Source organism: Torulaspora delbrueckii, chromosome 2 (assembly GCF_000243375.1).
Source record: "Torulaspora delbrueckii CBS 1146 chromosome 2, complete genome".
NCBI classification, from domain to species: domain Eukaryota; kingdom Fungi; phylum Ascomycota; class Saccharomycetes; order Saccharomycetales; family Saccharomycetaceae; genus Torulaspora; species Torulaspora delbrueckii.
The window spans coordinates 1,065,933-1,082,832 of record NC_016502.1 but is presented as its reverse complement, the minus strand read 5'-3'; the positions used below and the strand labels follow the sequence as shown (position 1 = coordinate 1,082,832).

General features: G+C 42.8%; 11 protein-coding genes across 11 annotated transcripts; 8 read left to right on the top strand and 3 right to left on the bottom strand.

Moving 5' to 3' along the window:
- Window positions 1-292: 292 nt before the first annotated feature.
- On the top strand, window positions 293-1,921 carry SPO1 (putative carboxylic ester hydrolase; the record flags this gene model as incomplete). Its single annotated transcript, XM_003679906.1, has 1 exon — window positions 293-1,921. The coding sequence occupies one exon, from the start codon at window positions 293-295 to the stop codon at window positions 1,919-1,921; it is 1,629 nt and encodes a 542-aa protein (XP_003679954.1).
- An 87-nt stretch (window positions 1,922-2,008) lies between these two features.
- On the top strand, window positions 2,009-2,710 carry SSP120 (nucleobindin SSP120; the record flags this gene model as incomplete). Its single annotated transcript, XM_003679905.1, has 1 exon — window positions 2,009-2,710. The coding sequence occupies one exon, from the start codon at window positions 2,009-2,011 to the stop codon at window positions 2,708-2,710; it is 702 nt and encodes a 233-aa protein (XP_003679953.1).
- A 19-nt stretch (window positions 2,711-2,729) lies between these two features.
- On the bottom strand, window positions 2,730-4,073 carry TDEL0B06120 (uncharacterized protein; the record flags this gene model as incomplete). The annotated part of the gene is made up of 1 exon (XM_003679904.1): window positions 2,730-4,073. One exon carries the CDS (start codon window positions 4,071-4,073, stop codon window positions 2,730-2,732), a length of 1,344 nt encoding a protein of 447 aa, XP_003679952.1.
- A 168-nt stretch (window positions 4,074-4,241) lies between these two features.
- Window positions 4,242-4,973, top strand: PYP1 (putative phosphoric monoester hydrolase; the record flags this gene model as incomplete). The annotated part of the gene is made up of 1 exon (XM_003679903.1): window positions 4,242-4,973. The coding sequence occupies one exon, from the start codon at window positions 4,242-4,244 to the stop codon at window positions 4,971-4,973; it is 732 nt and encodes a 243-aa protein (XP_003679951.1).
- A 250-nt stretch (window positions 4,974-5,223) lies between these two features.
- TDEL0B06100 (NADP-dependent isocitrate dehydrogenase) lies at window positions 5,224-6,468 on the top strand (the record flags this gene model as incomplete). Its single annotated transcript, XM_003679902.1, has 1 exon — window positions 5,224-6,468. The coding sequence occupies one exon, from the start codon at window positions 5,224-5,226 to the stop codon at window positions 6,466-6,468; it is 1,245 nt and encodes a 414-aa protein (XP_003679950.1).
- Window positions 6,469-6,609: 141 nt separating this feature from the next.
- ILV6 (acetolactate synthase regulatory subunit) lies at window positions 6,610-7,512 on the top strand (the record flags this gene model as incomplete). Its single annotated transcript, XM_003679901.1, has 1 exon — window positions 6,610-7,512. The coding sequence occupies one exon, from the start codon at window positions 6,610-6,612 to the stop codon at window positions 7,510-7,512; it is 903 nt and encodes a 300-aa protein (XP_003679949.1).
- Window positions 7,513-7,554: 42 nt separating this feature from the next.
- MRP7 (mitochondrial 54S ribosomal protein bL27m) lies at window positions 7,555-8,667 on the bottom strand (the record flags this gene model as incomplete). Its single annotated transcript, XM_003679900.1, has 1 exon — window positions 7,555-8,667. One exon carries the CDS (start codon window positions 8,665-8,667, stop codon window positions 7,555-7,557), a length of 1,113 nt encoding a protein of 370 aa, XP_003679948.1.
- A 215-nt stretch (window positions 8,668-8,882) lies between these two features.
- On the top strand, window positions 8,883-9,680 carry SGF29 (Sgf29p; the record flags this gene model as incomplete). The annotated part of the gene is made up of 1 exon (XM_003679899.1): window positions 8,883-9,680. The coding sequence occupies one exon, from the start codon at window positions 8,883-8,885 to the stop codon at window positions 9,678-9,680; it is 798 nt and encodes a 265-aa protein (XP_003679947.1).
- A 646-nt stretch (window positions 9,681-10,326) lies between these two features.
- TDEL0B06060 (RNA-binding protein) lies at window positions 10,327-11,364 on the top strand (the record flags this gene model as incomplete). The annotated part of the gene is made up of 1 exon (XM_003679898.1): window positions 10,327-11,364. One exon carries the CDS (start codon window positions 10,327-10,329, stop codon window positions 11,362-11,364), a length of 1,038 nt encoding a protein of 345 aa, XP_003679946.1.
- A 206-nt stretch (window positions 11,365-11,570) lies between these two features.
- On the top strand, window positions 11,571-12,056 carry TDEL0B06050 (uncharacterized protein; the record flags this gene model as incomplete). The annotated part of the gene is made up of 2 exons (XM_003679897.1): window positions 11,571-11,661; window positions 11,788-12,056. The coding sequence occupies 2 exons, from the start codon at window positions 11,571-11,573 to the stop codon at window positions 12,054-12,056; spliced, it is 360 nt and encodes a 119-aa protein (XP_003679945.1).
- Window positions 12,057-12,139: 83 nt separating this feature from the next.
- On the bottom strand, window positions 12,140-16,747 carry BUD3 (Bud3p; the record flags this gene model as incomplete). The annotated part of the gene is made up of 1 exon (XM_003679896.1): window positions 12,140-16,747. One exon carries the CDS (start codon window positions 16,745-16,747, stop codon window positions 12,140-12,142), a length of 4,608 nt encoding a protein of 1,535 aa, XP_003679944.1.
- Window positions 16,748-16,900: the final 153 nt, after the last annotated feature.

The window sequence follows — 16,900 nt, the reverse complement described above, 5'->3', positions numbered from 1 at the left end:
TGATTTCCTGCAACAAGTTGAATGCCCCGATTATCCACTGGTTAGAGAAGCTAACGTATGTTTCGAAATTGAAACTTTGATTTCCAACCTCATACACTAACACGTCTCTCAGGAAGACATTTGCGATGAAGAGAGTCATTACGTTTGTAATCGACTAGATTACGCAAAGGGTTGCTTGGTAGAATTTTTGAGTTCTCTAGATCTGGTTCATTTTAGCCCACAGCTATACCATGAGATTGAGTCGAAACCGCCTGTGATAGGTCTGGCACTTTCAGGTGGTGGATACCGGTCAATGCTTACAGGAACTGGTTTCATCAAACAGATGAGTGATTGGAAACTCTTTGATAGTCTTACTTATGTTTCCGGTCTATCTGGTGGAAGCTGGATACTGATGGATCTTATCACACACGATTTTGAGGTGGATCTCATGTTGACAGATTGGAATTTGGATGATGGACTTTTGCAGGGGATTCCTGATTTTGTTGTGAGGCAGAAAGATCTTGTCTCTGGTATTGAAGAGAGTGATTTGACAGAGGAGGCCCTGCTCAAGAGGGATTGGAGTGGATTTGATAATGAGGAGTTTAGAGAATTTCGAGAAATTTTGGATATGGAGGTTGCTCTCTTCGACGAAGAAACAAACGACGAGGGCTTGGGTAAGAGAAGTCTGAATCCACTTTTGAGGTTACGGCAATTATTGTTCGACGATGATGATGAAGTGGAGGAGCCTTTGAAAGGGTCTTTAAAAGACAAGAACGACACAGCACAGATCAAATCATGGAAATCTGTTAAGCGGATAATTCAATTTTACATTGACCTTCATATGGAGGTTAGACCTAAAAAGATGAAGGGGTTTCCAGTTTCGTTCACAGATTATTTGGGTAAAGCCTTCATAAGGAATTTGGGAAGCAATGTCACTAATATGCTGAACGGCTCTTCATTCTCTCGTTTATTCAGAGAATCCAAAAGCTTTAAAGATTTCAAGGCTCCGATACCCATAGTCGTTGCAAATTGTAAAAATGAGCGACTAAAGAATGTAATTTTCGAGTTTACCCCGTTTGAATTTGGATCTTGGAACCCGTTACTACGCTTATTCGTTAAATTAGAATATTTGGGCTCGAGAATCAGAAGTGGCATAGCCGAACGTTGCGTCAAGAACTTTGACGACGTTGGATTCATTACCGCCACTTCATCTTCGATCTTCAACAATGCTCTAATTTACATCTGGAACATGACTGCAAAGTCATCTAGAGAGACTGTGAAAGCAATAAAGACTATCATGGGTTTGTTCGGACTGGAGATGGCTGGCACCGATTCAAACGATGTCAGATCATCAACTCTAGACCAGATCAAAGCTGATTATGCTGTTTATCATCCCAATCCATTTTTTAACTACCCCGGAGTAGACAGCATACTTACTACTAATGACCACCTATATCTTGTTGATGGCGGCGAAGATGGGGAGAACATTCCCCTACGGCCATTGCTGATCCCCGAGCGGAAAGTTGATGTAGTCCTCATCCTGGATTCGAGTTCTGACAATCAAAACTTCCCTGATGGAAGAAAGCTGAAGAATGTGATGAACCAATTGAACCCTGAGAAGGCATGGTCTTTTCCGGAGTTAGAGTTCCCACTTGAACATCCATTAGCATTTGGCTGTTTCGATAAAGATCATCCTCTCCTTCTCTATTTTTCCAATGGTCAACACAGCTATCGATCCAACACTTCAACATTCAAGATCGTATACGATGAAAGCGAGATAGGTAGGATGCTGATGAATGGTCGAGAAGTCTTCAGTTCGGATTTTGATGAGCATCATAGAAATTGCCTTGGCTGCCTCTTAATCAAGAGGACGTTAGATCGTTCAGCATATTTGTCAGAGCCAAGTTTCTGTCGTGACTGTTATGATGAATATTGTTTCTGAGGAATGAATTTTTCAATCAAAATTGGAATTTAACAAAATCAAATTAGCATACCCCAGTAAGGAAGGACATAGGAGAGGCGAAAGGGAATGCTATTACTCGCTAAAATCGTATTGTACTGCTTTGCAATTGCCAAATGTGCTTCAGCTAGCAACTCAGATGGAACAGAAGTGAATGTTGAAAGTGAACAAAAGCCACAGGGACTTTCTTGGGAGGAATGGCATATGGAGCATGAACATCAACTGGTGAAATATGATCCTGAAACTTTTTTCGATTTGCACGATTCAAAGCACAAGGGATACATGGACCGTAATGATATCCTATCCCTGTACGGATTGAATCGCGATGAAATTGTCGGTAAAGGAGATGGAATGGGTCAACATGATGATTCTGAAGTCGTTGATGAAGGTTTAGCCGACCGTGTAGTTTCGCTTATCATGAAACTTTTGGATGTTAATGACGACACAAAGATTGAAAGGTCAGAGTACCTTGCTTTTGCCAAGAAGGGCAATGAGATGCCAGACTTGGGTGTTGGCGTTGGACATCATTCAGATTTTGAAGCAGAATATGAGATTCATCACTGGAATCAGTACCATAAGGATGATGATCCAGAAATAAAGAACGTTCACAAAGAGGACATTGAGCATGAACTATTGCATCATGAGCACGAGATAGAACATGAGGAGATAGTGCAGAAAGGTGCCTCTAGAAGCACTGTCATTACTGATGACGAATTAGAGTCTAGAATTAATTTTATGAATATCCCAAGAAAATATAAGAATGGTATCTGAGCCAGATTAGCTATGTAATTTATTCAAGTCCCCTCTTTTGACCAATTTTCTTCAGTACATCTGCCAATTGATCATTCTCAAATTGCTGAGATTTTATTCCATGGCATTCAATACCTCTCTTTGCGAAATCATCTTCATGGATCGCGATCTCACCATGCTTTAAGTAAACAAGATCTGTGATGAAATCTGTCCAATACAGTTGCAGCCCCGCGATGGGCCGGTTACTCTTGGATTTTTTATACTTGATAGCGGCGCTTGTCATCGTATCTATCACGAGTTGAACGTACTTTACACCATCAAGCCAAGACGTTTCTCTATCGTACTTGTTGTTTAAAAGAAGCACTTTCCGTGTATGCTTAGACTCCAAGATAACATCTGCAATGTTCCCCAGGACCACGATCGGCAGCAAACTGGTCACCAGTGACCCAATCGAGTAAACAATCATATCTGCGTTCTTGATCTTGGAGATTGCACGAGAATTGCCCATTGGCTTGATTTCTTCCCCATATGGATTGATATAAAGTAGATTCTTGATTGGTGCCGGTAGTGTATCATCGACATCGATCTTCTCAAAATGCAATTGTGAGTTTTTCAACTCTGGTAAGATGTACAATGGATTAGCGAACTCCTCCTCTTCTTCTTCTTCTTCTAACTTATCATCCTCCGTCAGTTCCAAATGCACAAATCCATCCCTAGTGATATCAGTTACAGAATTCGCTCGGTGATCCATAGTGAGTTTTGGTCTCGAGGGATGGGAAATTTGTGACTGGCCCGTGATCACTTCGTCATTTGCCAGCAATGCAGCGATATGGTGCGTATGGTTGGTGTTAATGCACGGAATGACATGCACTTGAGGATCACATCTGCCAACCCTCATCATAAGTTCGATAGACGCATCGAGTGACCCAAGAAACAGTCTTGCACCGGTCAAGAACAGATTCCCAATCGAGGCCTTTTCAAATCGGAACGGATTCGACACTTTAGTACGCTTCAAGAGCTCAGAATTGATATGAATGAAAAATGCTCGACAAATCTCCTTCACTTCAGTTGGTACATTGCGCCAGATTGGGTGTGATCCTTCAACTATCCAGTTCCAACCTTGCTTGGCTTCATTTTGATTGTTCGGCAAACGATAACTGAGCAATTCTGCCACTTTAGGGTCTGTAACGAGCCGAACGATTCTAGATCGGAGATCACCAATTGCAGGTCCACCAACTACTCTCAATATCTCACTTGTCGAGCCTCCGTTGTCCGACACGGGCAGCACATAGGTCAGTTCACCTCGTTGTTCATAAGAGATCTTCGAGAAACAAGGAGTCAGCGAGTTTGTAGCGGTTCCACCTGAGAACACCACTAGTTTCATCTAGTAAATTGCGCTTCTTCGCGAGCTACGGTATCAACACTTACTCCTTAACTGTGACGTGGCGAGGTTACTTGTTGGACCAAATTTTTATATAAAAGGAGCAACCGAAACTTTAATTGACAATCCGCTACTTCTAATAACCTCGTCATACTAGAAGATATTTATACAATGGTTGAGGCAGTTATATTCACAGATTTTGACGGTACAGTTACCTGGGACGATTCTAACGATTACTTAACTGACCATTTTGGGTTCGGTAAGGAAAAACGTCTCGAAGCTTTTGATGGTGTCTTGGATGGATCCAAGACTTTTAGACATGCCTTTTGGGAAATGTTGGAGTCCGTGCACAAGCCATTGCCTGAATGTATCGAGATATTGGAACAGCATATTGAATTGGATCCTGGTTTCAAAGAAACTTTCGAATGGGCCGAACAAAACAATGTTCCAATCATTGTTGTATCCAGCGGTATGAGACCAATTATCAAGCAACTTTTGGGTAAACTAGTCGGTAAGGAAGCAGTTGAGAAGATCCAGATTATCTCCAATGAGGTTGAAATCGCCGAAAATCAGGACTGGAAGATCATTTACAAAGATGACTCGTCCTTTGGTCACGACAAATCGAAGAGTCTCGAACAACAAAAACAAAAGTTTGAGTCTCAGTTAAAACCAGGTCAACAACGTCCAACCTACTTCTACTGTGGGGATGGTGTCTCTGACCTAAGTGCAGCCAAAGAGTGTGATCTACTTTTCGCCAAGAAAGGTAAGGATCTAGTTCGTTACTGTAGAAAAGAAAACGTTCCCTACCATGAGTTCGAGACTTTTAAAGACATCCTAGCCTCCATGAAGCAAGTGCTGGCCGGTGAAAAGACCGTCAAAGAACTGATGCAAAATGACCAGTGAAAAATCTGTATTCTACATAGCCGTGTAACGACGAATTTGCAGCACCCAACGAGCTTTAGATCTGATTCTACCGATACCGCACCCGATTGCAATGACTCGTGTCAGTTTCTCCTTCTCGGTCATTTTTTTTTCACTTATTATCATAATCCGGAGAAGCGCAAGTAAGGGGGAACCTCTAATATAAAAGATAAGTTCGAGTAATGGTGACTTATTCACCAATTATGCTAGAAAATCAGCATATCATATCAAGATGAAAGTTACGGTTAAGAGTCCCATCGTGGAGATGGACGGAGATGAGCAAACGCGAATCATTTGGCAATTGATTAAGGATAAGCTGATTTTACCCTTCTTGGATGTGGATTTGAAGTACTACGACTTGTCAGTGACGAATAGAGACGACACTAACGACCAAGTAACTGTGGATTCTGCCAATGCCACCTTGAAGTACGGTGTGGCTGTTAAATGTGCTACAATTACCCCGGATGAAGCTAGAGTTGAAGAATTTAAGCTTAAGAAGATGTGGAGGTCCCCTAATGGTACTATCAGAAACATTCTTGGTGGAACTGTTTTTAGAGAACCAATTGTGATTCCAAGGATTCCAAGACTGGTTCCACAGTGGGAGAAAGCCATTATTATCGGTAGACACGCATTTGGGGACCAATACCGTGCCACAGACGTGGTAATCCCTGGGGAAGGTGAGTTGAGACTTGTTTTCAAGTCCAAGGATGGTAAAAGTGACCAGGATTTGCATGTGTTTGATTTCCCTAAGGATGGTGGTGTTGGTATGGCAATGTACAACACCACTGAGTCTATCACAGGTTTTGCAAAGGCTTCTTTCGAGTTAGCACTCGAACGTAAGCTACCATTGTACTCCACCACCAAAAATACTATCTTGAAAAAGTATGATGGTAAATTCAAGGATGTGTTCGAGCAAATGTACGCAGATCAATATCAAAGCCGGTTCGAAGAGCTTGGAATCTGGTATGAGCATAGACTCATCGACGATATGGTTGCTCAAATGCTCAAATCGAAAGGTGGGTTCATCATCGCTATGAAGAACTATGATGGTGATGTGGAGTCCGATATCGTCGCTCAGGGTTTTGGATCTCTTGGTTTGATGACCTCTGTGCTAGTGACACCAGATGGTAAGACTTTTGAGAGTGAAGCAGCCCACGGTACGGTTACCAGGCATTTCAGACAACATCAACAGGGGAAAGAAACATCAACAAACTCAATTGCTTCTATTTTCGCTTGGACTAGAGGTGTCATTCAACGTGGTAAGCTTGACGACACTCCTGAAGTGGTGAGGTTCGGTGAACTTCTCGAGAAGGCCACTGTTGACACCGTTCAAGTCGATGGGATCATGACTAAGGATTTGGCTTTAATCTTGGGCAAGACAGACCGCTCTTCTTACACAACCACAGAAGGTTTTATCGACTCCGTCGAACACAGACTAGTGAAGGAATTCCAGCACGCATTTCCATCGAGGCTATAAGTATTTATATTCAAAACTCAGTTAGTACGATTTTTAGTTAAGTGACTCACTCTCACTCTCACTCTCTTGAAGAAAAAGTGAAAAAAATTGATGAACCTTCAACTTCAATCTTTTATAGATCACTCATAGAAAAAGGCCGAAATGATCAGATCGGTGTTGATTCGTAACAGCAGTCGCTGTTTCGTTCGTCATGGTTCATCCTCGACATCCGCTCTGGCTTATAAGCAATTGCACAGACATGCTTCCAGACCACCTTTGCCCACTTTAGAGACTCCTTCTTGGAGTGCTGATAGTGCGGTGTCATCTATTCTCTACGAGACCCCTGTTGCCTCGAGACAACCTAGAAAACAGCACGTTTTGAACTGTTTGGTGCAAAATGAACCAGGTGTATTATCGAGAATCTCTGGTACTTTAGCTGCAAGAGGTTTCAACATTGACTCATTGGTTGTCTGTAACACGGAGGTTAAGGATTTGAGTAGAATGACTATCGTGTTGCAGGGACAGGACGGTGTCATCGAGCAGGCTAGAAGACAAATTGAAGATTTGGTTCCCGTATACGCCGTGCTGGACTACTCAAACTCCGAAATCATCAAGAGAGAGTTAGTATTGGCTCGTGTGTCATTGTTGGGTGCTGAGTATTTCGAGGATTTGTTGTTGCATCACCACAAGAGCACCATTGAGGCGGAAGACTCCGGTGATTTGGTCTCCGAGATCAGAGAGAAGAAATTCCATCCAACCAATTTGCCAATGAGTGAAGTGCTAAGATTGAAGCACGAACATTTGAACGATATTTCTAATTTGGCCAAGAATTTTGGTGGTAAAGTTGTTGATATTAGCGATGGAAGTTGTATCGTAGAGCTTTCGGCCAAGCCTTCCCGTATTAGTGCTTTCTTGAAATTGATTGAACCTTTTGGTGTGTTGGAATGTGCCAGAAGTGGTATGATGGCACTGCCAAGAATCCCAGTCAAGAGCTCACTGGAAGAAGCTGAAGAAGCTGAGCAGTTGAACGATATCGTCGACCTCAGTCAACTACCACCGGGTTAATGTGTAACGGTTAGTTATATATACAAGTCTATGTGCTGTAAATCAAAGTTTACTTAGGAAAGCCTCTTTCTTTCTTGGTATGACGTCGATCCTACTCTTTTCATAGTTGAAGCGTCTCATTACCAAAGTCTTCTTGCTTGGTTTATCGGCGATCGTAGCGGTAGTCTCTGGCCTAACTGGTTTTAAAAACTTTCTGCGCAAGTAAACTTCTTCTGACAAAGTTAGGTAATCACAAGCGTTGTTGAACAACTTTCTCACTTCGTCTCTATCCTTCTTGGTCACAATTGTCTTCTCCTTGAGATCGTCAATCAATTTTTGTTTCAAAGCCAGTTTCTCCGCTGAAGTAATATATTTGATTAGGCTTAGCTTGTTGTTGAAAGAAGTTGATTCGTTAAGGAGCGAAGTAGTATCTTGCAAAACTTGTAGTTGTTCGGCCAATTTTTCACTGCCCCAACTTTCTCTCTTCGACTTCAATTTAGTTTCGTACTCCAAGTAGTACTTCGCATTAAACTGCGCATCTTCCAAGCTAAACCCACTCTTTAAACAGGATCTCAAACGAATCAAATATTTTGTGGCGAATTTCAAATCTTTGATATCAAGCTTCAAACTCTCGGTCAGCGTCTTGACAAATTCTTGCTCCAAAATATTTCTTCTTTCTTCACGTTCACTCAAATTCTTTAAAATTTCATCCTTAGCAAGAGCCTTTTTTCTTGGTAAGAATTGCTCTTCCTGTGCTGCCTGTTTCTCATTCTTTATGACTTGACGACCAAATCTCCTTACGCTAGGCTCAAAATGTGGCAAAGGCAGCTTGATCTCACGGCTCAAAGAAACACCAACAAACTTTCTCCTTGGATGAAATGGATCTAGATAGTAGCGAACCACACCAGGCTCCTTAGCATAGATCGTGTGGTCCTTACCTATTCCTACATTCTCCCCAGGGTAAAACTTGGTACCACGCTGCCTCATAATAATCTCTCCCACCTTCACAGGCTGACCTTCGTACTTCTTTGGACCCAATCTACGACCGGCAGAGTCTTTCATCGAAGTTCTCGAACCGGCAGCCCTCTTGGTTGCTGTACGCACCTGCGTTAGAATGATACAGGCTCCTTTTTTCGCACAGATAGTCCCATTGCTGATACTGTTCCACAATGACATGATCCAACCAGTTCCAGCCCTCAACTGACCTTCAATGGACCTCTTGTTACCGGATTCTCTTGATCATCTAAAGTGAAAAATTATGTCGAATAAGCGAAGTTCGAAAGCCCGTAAGAAACGCGCAAGATGATGAACAACTAGGCATCATTGGCGTTTTTACAGCCATTAAGAACCCATTTGGAGGCCCGTTGGAGTGTCAAAGACTGGTGCAAGTGATGGAGGGGCAGTGGGATCTAGTCATTTCGTCTTTGCAAGATGTTTACAACACAAACGAGGTGAATCATTTGAACGATGATGTGAACTTGAAGAGGCTCAACTTCGCCAACCTGCCAACTGAGCAATTGCAATCACACTTGGATCATTTTGAAGCGCACGAGGAGAACGTCAAACGAGCCCAACGACTGCTCGAAGCTGTAAGGACTAACCTAGATAGCGTGATTGAATACACAGCTACACAAGAAGCCCAAAAGTCTGCTACTCCGGCCGCAGTGGGCGACCTGGACCACCGAGTTGGTTCCAAATCAGCGCAGGATCAAGCAGCACCTACTCATACGGGTCGATGTTACTGGGTCAGTCAATATAATCCAGATGGACCCTTGCTTGTTGGGTCAGAGGTTGCATACAAGCCTAAGAAGGGTGGGGAAGGAGAGTGGTTCCAATGCGAAGTAATCAAGATATCCGCAGATGGTCTTAGGTACGAGGTCAGAGATCCGGAACCCGATGACATGGGCAATATGGGGAAGTTGTTCAAATGTACGTGGAAAGAACTAATCTTCATCCCTCCACAGGATGCCACCAGAAGTCAGACTCCAAACTACCCACCGGGGACCAAAGTATTGGCCAGATACCCCGAGACTACAACATTCTACCCTGCAATCGTTACGGGCACTAAAAGGGACGGGGTGTGTCGGCTCAAATTTGATGGCGAAGAAGAAGTGGACAAGGAGATGGAAGTGACCAGACGACTAGTGCTGCCATACCCAACGGTCTCGTCCCAGCCAGTGAAGAGATGATGAAAGAGCTTATGGCTGGTCGTTTGATGTGACCCTTTTTTTTTTCATCTTGCCAAACACTCAGAAGTTATCAGAACTGGTCAAATATGAGCTTGTCGAGCCTTCCAAAGCTTATTTACTGTAATTGTAAGACCATTGGAGTGTCAGGCAGCGATAAAATGTCAGATTCGGAAAGAGGCAGCGGATTTGTAAGTTTGCGAAAATTTTTGGGCTCTTTAGAGGGTTTTAGGTGAGGAATTATTATGGGAGAGGAAGCTGCATTGAATCATAGGAAAACTGCTTCAATAGTGCCATTAGGTCTATCAAAGATGATGGAGCAGGTTTGAGAGGCTTTCAATTGTCATGGGATTATTTGCTGGACTCGATTGCTTTTTCTGGGTATTTGTGTGTGATATTTGCTAGTGTCCCTCTCCTGTTATTTCTCCAATTGAATAATATCGACTCAATATCTTTACTAATACGGTTGGACTGGTTTCTAATTCGATAGGACGATCAGCGTAATAGATCAAGATCTCCACCTCGCCGTCAGTACAACGAAGATCGTGGGTATGGTGGCAGAAGAGGTTATGGCGGCGGGCGTCAGAGAGGTGGTTATGGTGGCAGATACGAAGGCAGATCCGGCGATTCCCGCAGGGGTGGCTACGGCATGGGACGTGGCCGTGGTGGGCCTAGGGATGATGGAAGGCGCATGGGGTATGGTAGATCAAGAGGTGATTATGGTCCCGTGTTATCCAGAGATCTCGACAGCACCTACGACGAGAAAGTTAATAGAAACTATGCCAACAGTATCTTCATCGGTAATTTGACGTACGATTGTACCCCTGAGGATTTGAAAGATCATTTCTCTGAGGTCGGCGAAGTTGTCCGTGCTGATATAATTACTTCCAGAGGCCATCATAGAGGTATGGGGACCGTTGAGTTCACAAATTCAGATGATGTTGATGAGGCTATTCGCAGATATGATAGTTCGTATTTCATGGACCGTCAGGTTTTTGTTAGACAGGATAATCCACCTCCGGAGAGTGCTCGTGAAAGACCCCCAAGAGAGGCAAGAGAACGTGTCAAGGCAAGAGATCAATACCCACAGCATCAATATCCTGCATACGAGGTCTTCGTTGCTAACCTTCCATATTCTATAAACTGGCAAGCCTTGAAAGATATGTTCAAAGAAGTCGGTAATGTGATTAGAGCAGATGTCGAGTTAGATCGTAATGGTTACTCTAGAGGTTTCGGTACCGCTATCTTCGGTACCTCAGAAGAGATGCAAGCAGCAATCGAAAGGTATAATGGGTACGAGCTTGAGGGCAGGGTTTTAGATGTAAGGGAGGGTAGAAACGCTCCTGGCCCTGAAACTGCACCTGTAGCTCCTCCAGTGGCTGCTGAAGCTGAGGTTCCACAGAAATCTGAATTCACAGAGGGTGTCCTTGGTGGTGGTGAAAGAAACAACTTAATTTACTGTACTAATCTACCATTATCAACCGCAACCAGTGACCTGTATGATCTATTCGAAACAATAGGTAAAGTGAACAACGCAGAACTCAAGTATGACGCTGACGGTCAACCTCTTGGTATTGCAGTCGTCGAATATGCAAATATCGAGGACGCCGACGTTTGTATGGAAAGGTTGAACAACTACAACTACGGTGGTTGCGATTTAGACATATCCTACGCTAAGCGTGAATGAACTGGTTTAATCAAAAACGAGACGATAGCTTTCACCCAATTTATTCAGCGTTTTTACATCAAAAGTTTAGATTAAGTAGCGAGTGCGAAATGCCCTTTGTGGTCATGTATTATTTATTGTTCAGCATTATTAATGGATGGCGCAGTGCGCTCCATAAAGTTACCTCTTGTTGAATATCGACCAATCTTGTCTGCCAGAGTATAATAATGTGGGGGCTATTCCATTTCAAGATTGGGTTTTGGTTGGTCGTGATCTGTATATCTCTGCTATTCGTCTATTGGAGAAGAAGAAGAATCAGTATGTTTGAAAGGGATTGTTCATGACCGGATCTCGAAAAGGGTTTCTAATTACTAACTGCACAATTTGATGTATGTGAAGGCTACAAGTTAAAAGAGTTCTATATTCGGATGAGGAGGAGTACAGGTAATGCAATTAGCCTTAATGACTCCTTTGGTGAGGATCTAGAATCGGGCTTCAGCTCTAGGAACTTTGATCTCATCTCACAGAATGATGATGACACAAGAGCAGGTTTGGATGACATCTCCAAAGAAGAGATAAGGCAGATTATGGAGCAGGACAATCTTGATTTCGACAAGGCACGGCTGCTTTATATGGAAAGAAAGTTTGGTCAAAATGGAATCGCTCCTGATGGAAGGCCAATGGATCCTAAGGCAGTTACGTTTGGCAAATAGTTTCAACTGCACTTTAACCGCAATTCTATATCATGACATTATTAACTAAATTGTTACATATTTTATCCTCATAAGTGTCTCTTTCACTGAAATTGTAAACGTTGAGGTTTATCATCCACCTCGAAGCTTGTTTCGGTGGGACTCACTAGCGACGCCAGGTATGCATAAGACAACTCTCTTAGCGAATATCTATTTGTCCCCATATTTTCATCGCCAATCGAGGGCTCTTTGCGCTCATCTCTTCTTGCAGAGACCTTCAAATCATAATTAGTTGCTCCTGAATCGGCTGTATTACTCAAATCGTAGAAGTCTAGCTTGCTAGGTGAAACCCAGATAGGATCATCGTCCTCACCTACATCTCCGGTTGGGGCCCTTTCTGACTGTGACAATTTTGTGGAAAAGGTCATCGGTAGTCGATAAAGAAGAGGACCGTCTTTTTTGTTGTTTTGGACCAGTGAATTAGCTTTGGGGGATGAAGTGGCACCAGCTGCATCGGAAGAAGATGTATCAGGAGATTGTTCTGAATTGCCCTCTGCGGTATCAAAGGTCATATGAAATGAACTAAATTCGAGGTCCTCCAATAGAGCGTCTTGACCCTTTTGCAGCGGCTTGTCAGTGGTGATGGTATCCTGTGAGGTCTCAATGACATTGGGGTCCGACTCGAAGGGACTTGGTGTTTCTGAGTTGTGCTGCTCCTCGGGGAACTCAGAGGACGGTTCCTCATGCGGTGTATGGAAAATCTCGGAGTTCAAGTCTTCTTGTGAGGGCAGCTTTAGTTCAAACCAACGCTTATCCGCTCCCTGGTTTAAATCTGAGGAGATTGAAAAGTTGTATGTCATATTTTGGTCTGGAACCTCTATATTGATTTGCTGGAATGGCTTTTTAATGATTCGAGTTGGCGATGATTTAACAACTTTGAAGCCGTTTTTACGTGGGCTTTTTACTTTTGAAGGATCGCTAGACCTGCTATCGACGCTGCTTTCTTTAATCACTGCCTTAGAAGCATCAGGTGAGACATTATTCGTCTTCAAAGCAGGTGAGCTTATTTCCTGAGATTCCTGATTCTCAAACATGTCTTCGCATTGATTCAGAGATAATGAAGGTTTACCATTTAATAAATTTTCAGTTTCGTCTGGGATCAGCTTAGTGTTCGCTATGGCGATAGGTCTGAATACATGTGGAATGGTGGCTGGTTCGTCACTTTCTTGAACTTCACGTAAGAAACCGTCATTTGATAATGATTTCCAGTTGTACTGAGCATCTGACTCATCCAAAATTAACCTCATACCCTCAAACAATTCGATAAAAGAGCTCGACCGCTGAATGTTGATTCTCGAAAGCTTTGGCGGTGAAATTGACGGAAATATCTGTATCTTCTTTTGGTTAACTATGTCGTCCTGGACAAGCTTTTCCACTTCCTGCTGAGTCTTTGCGCTTGAATCGCGGCCCGTTTCAGTGTCGAAACAATGTGCAGTACTCATTTCACCTTCATCAGTGTTCTTAGTATGAGGCGCTTCATCGAAATCGCTACCTCCACTTCCCTCCGTGTGGCTATCAAGAGTTGAGGAGTCCTGGCGTGTAATCATTTCCTTTCTCTTGGGTTTTGATTCGATCTTTGCACTATCTACCTGTTTTTGATTGGCTTCAGTGGCTGGCTCACTTCCCAACTCCCCAAACAAATCGTCATTGAAAAGTTGACTTTGACGCCCAGCTTGCCTGTAGAACTGCTTCGCAGACTCCGCGATCCTTATTGTCGAGTGGTTCGATGATGCTTCTTCTCTCTCGACTCTTTCGACTAAGTTTGGTTCTATTGTGGAAGAATGGATGGATATGTCAACGTCTAGAGGGTTCTGTGAGACAGCTTCATTTTGCAAGGCGGGTTTGGTTGTAGCACCGGAACCTATTTTTGGTTCCTCGATCGCATTGATCAACGGATCCTCGACAGGTGAAAATTCAGTTTTCCTAATGACTGATGAGATCCGTTGGCTCTTTTCATATATCTCGGTTTCATTTTTTGGAGGATTTGGTTTGGAAATGGTGGGCTTACTTATTACAAGCGCATCTGCTCTCATATTCTTTGAGCGCATTTTAGGTGATTGTTTTGTTGTTGACTTTGACTTATTCTTTATCACATCGTCCTTTGAGCGTTTGCCGCTAAAAATGCCTTTGACGAGGCCCACAATGCTTCTTCTCTTCTTAGCATTATCTATCTTCCTGGAGCTATGCAACTTTTGATGATTAGCGGCTGCTTTGGTAGTTTTATCAGTCGTGCGCGCTGGGATCTTATGCGTAGAATGGCTTTCGCCAGAATTTGTCTGTTCGTTCGTAGCATCTTTGAAGTCGCTGACATGACTGCGGTAAGTTGTTATTGTTCCAAAAGATTTTTTCTTCTCATGCTCTCGAATGAATGAGCTGGCTTGGTCACTATTTGCTAAATCTTTTTCTTCGATTGGGGGATTGAAATGGTGGCCTATCTTCTTTACAAGCAAATCGTTTATCTCGATTAGTATCGAGTAGAGCGGGGAATAAATCGATGAGTAGCATACCGGAATCTCGATTGACAACTGCTCAATGAGGGCAGGTACAAGTTCTTCTGGTGGAAAGGTTGCCTTTCGGGTTCTTTCATCACTCGTTAGAGCTTCCAATTGGATCTGTTCATTCTGACCCACTGTCACAAACTTGAGGAAAATGGCTAAGTGCAACCTATTTTTATGCAGAATATCCTTGGACGGTTTCATGTTTAAAAAGACACTGAATCTCGATTTAATCTTTTCATTTTGATAAGCCTCTAGCTCATGCGCAGTCGAGTATATTGTCATATTATCTTGCATAGCTCTGAAAAGATGAAATGCCGTCTCCTTTTCGAGTATCTTGGCCTTAACAACTAATTCTGCGACGGTGGAGGCAGTGGTTGAGTTAGAAGCCAATCTGAACGTAGTACTAAATGATTCTCCTTCTCTCAGAGCATCGATTCGTATGGAGTTCCCCTCAACTAACGAAACAAGCACATCGTCAATAAAACAGTAGCTATTGACTGTCAATTTGGGAATCTTGGGAGGAAGAGGAACTTCGTTTATTAGAGAATTCATTAGTATGTCAGAGATTTGTGGTCTATTCTTACCATCGGCTGCATAGTAAAGCTCGGCACGAGCTATATCCAAGAAAACAACATAATCGCTGAAGATCACTAATAACTTCCTCTTTGATGAGTCGTTAGCATCTACTACATCGAAAATACCAACTATTCTTCTCTTCAACCATTTATATTGGAGCTCGACGGGCCACCCTTTGGCGAGCTCTGTTAGTATTTTTCCAGATGGAGTGAAGACCCTGGTGTTATATGAGCTAAGAGGTACTTCCAATTTTCCAAAGGAATCTATTACTTCCACTACACTGTTGTAGTTTCTCTGTGCCTCCTCTTGAAGTTCTTCAGGCCATTCCTTCTCCTCATACAACCTGTCAATGATGAGTTTTATCTTCAGTAGTTTTTCTTGAGGACCTTTTATGATAGTTTCGATCTTCATTTCAGTGTAAACATCCTTTTCAGGGATCAGGTCTTGGAATCTTCGCAGAAATAGCTTTATGTCTTTGCTAAAGTTTTTGGTAGCTGCCTCATGCCTTGTATATGCCTTGTAGAAATATGGAATGGTGACACTGCATGCTTTCAGCACCTCTGATGCGCCGTAGGGTGTAGCCGACTTCAGAGAATCCAGGAAAATACAATTTATTCTTGTCACTTCATCGATCGTAGGTGGGAATAGACGGTTGAGCTTGACTGTTGACAGCCCTTCAATCTCATTGTTTAGTACCTTTACTCTCAAACTAATGAGGAAACCTTGCAAAAACTCTACCAAACTCAAAGTGAAAGCCATTTGTAGTTCGAGAAGCTCATTTAGTATCGACTTCACGAGCTGATTGTCCTGATATAAACTCTCATCATTTTCTGGCGCTTTATAAATATATTCCGTTTGTTCAGGCGAGTATTCACTTAGTGGATCAAACAGTTGTTCTAATTGTTCCCCCAAATTGAAGACCATGCGATTGTTCTCTTCTGAATTGTTAGAGTTACTTTCGTAAACAACATCTAAGAGCGACGATTGAACATGTCTCCTGCCCAGAATACCTAGAGATTTGATACTTTTTCCAGCATTCTCTGGGGTACAAAAGTCGACGAGTTTGCATGCGCTGGCCAAGTCACCAGCATGTGTAGGATCATAATCAAACTTTAAGCCGTTGGGTTGAATGCGATGAATGCATCCATCAGGCAGTTGAGCGTATTTTTGTAGCAGAGATACAGCAATACATTTCCTAACGTTTGATTTCCGTTCTTTTGGGTCCAAATTTTCAATCGCTGGGTAAAACTGCGACTTTGGTGATATATCCACAGGATTAAAGTGGGATAACCCAAACTTATCAATAATAAGTGCACTGAGTTTCGTACTTTGGGGGTCTTTGTAGACACAGATGAAGAATTGACCCCAGATCAACTCATCCACGCCTTCATAAAATGCTGCCTCCTTGAAAACCTTCTCAACCCATTCTTCTCCAGTTCTATCCTTGAGCCACTGCCTATTCTTGATATGTCGCTCGAGAAGGTTCTCAAATAATCTTACCTTCATCGATTCTCCATGAAGCTTCACGGCATCTTTCGGAGTAGCAGAGCATAAGGACGATAAGTCTACTTCTGTCATCAGCAAGCCAGCAACCTTTCTTTCCTCTCTCAATCACTAGATTAGTCGACCGTTTGATCAAGCCTCACTCAAGCAATCTGGAGTCTTCAAATTGCATCGACAATTCTTGGATTTGAAGTGAGAAGGCCTCTCTGTTTATCTTTTATCCAGTTT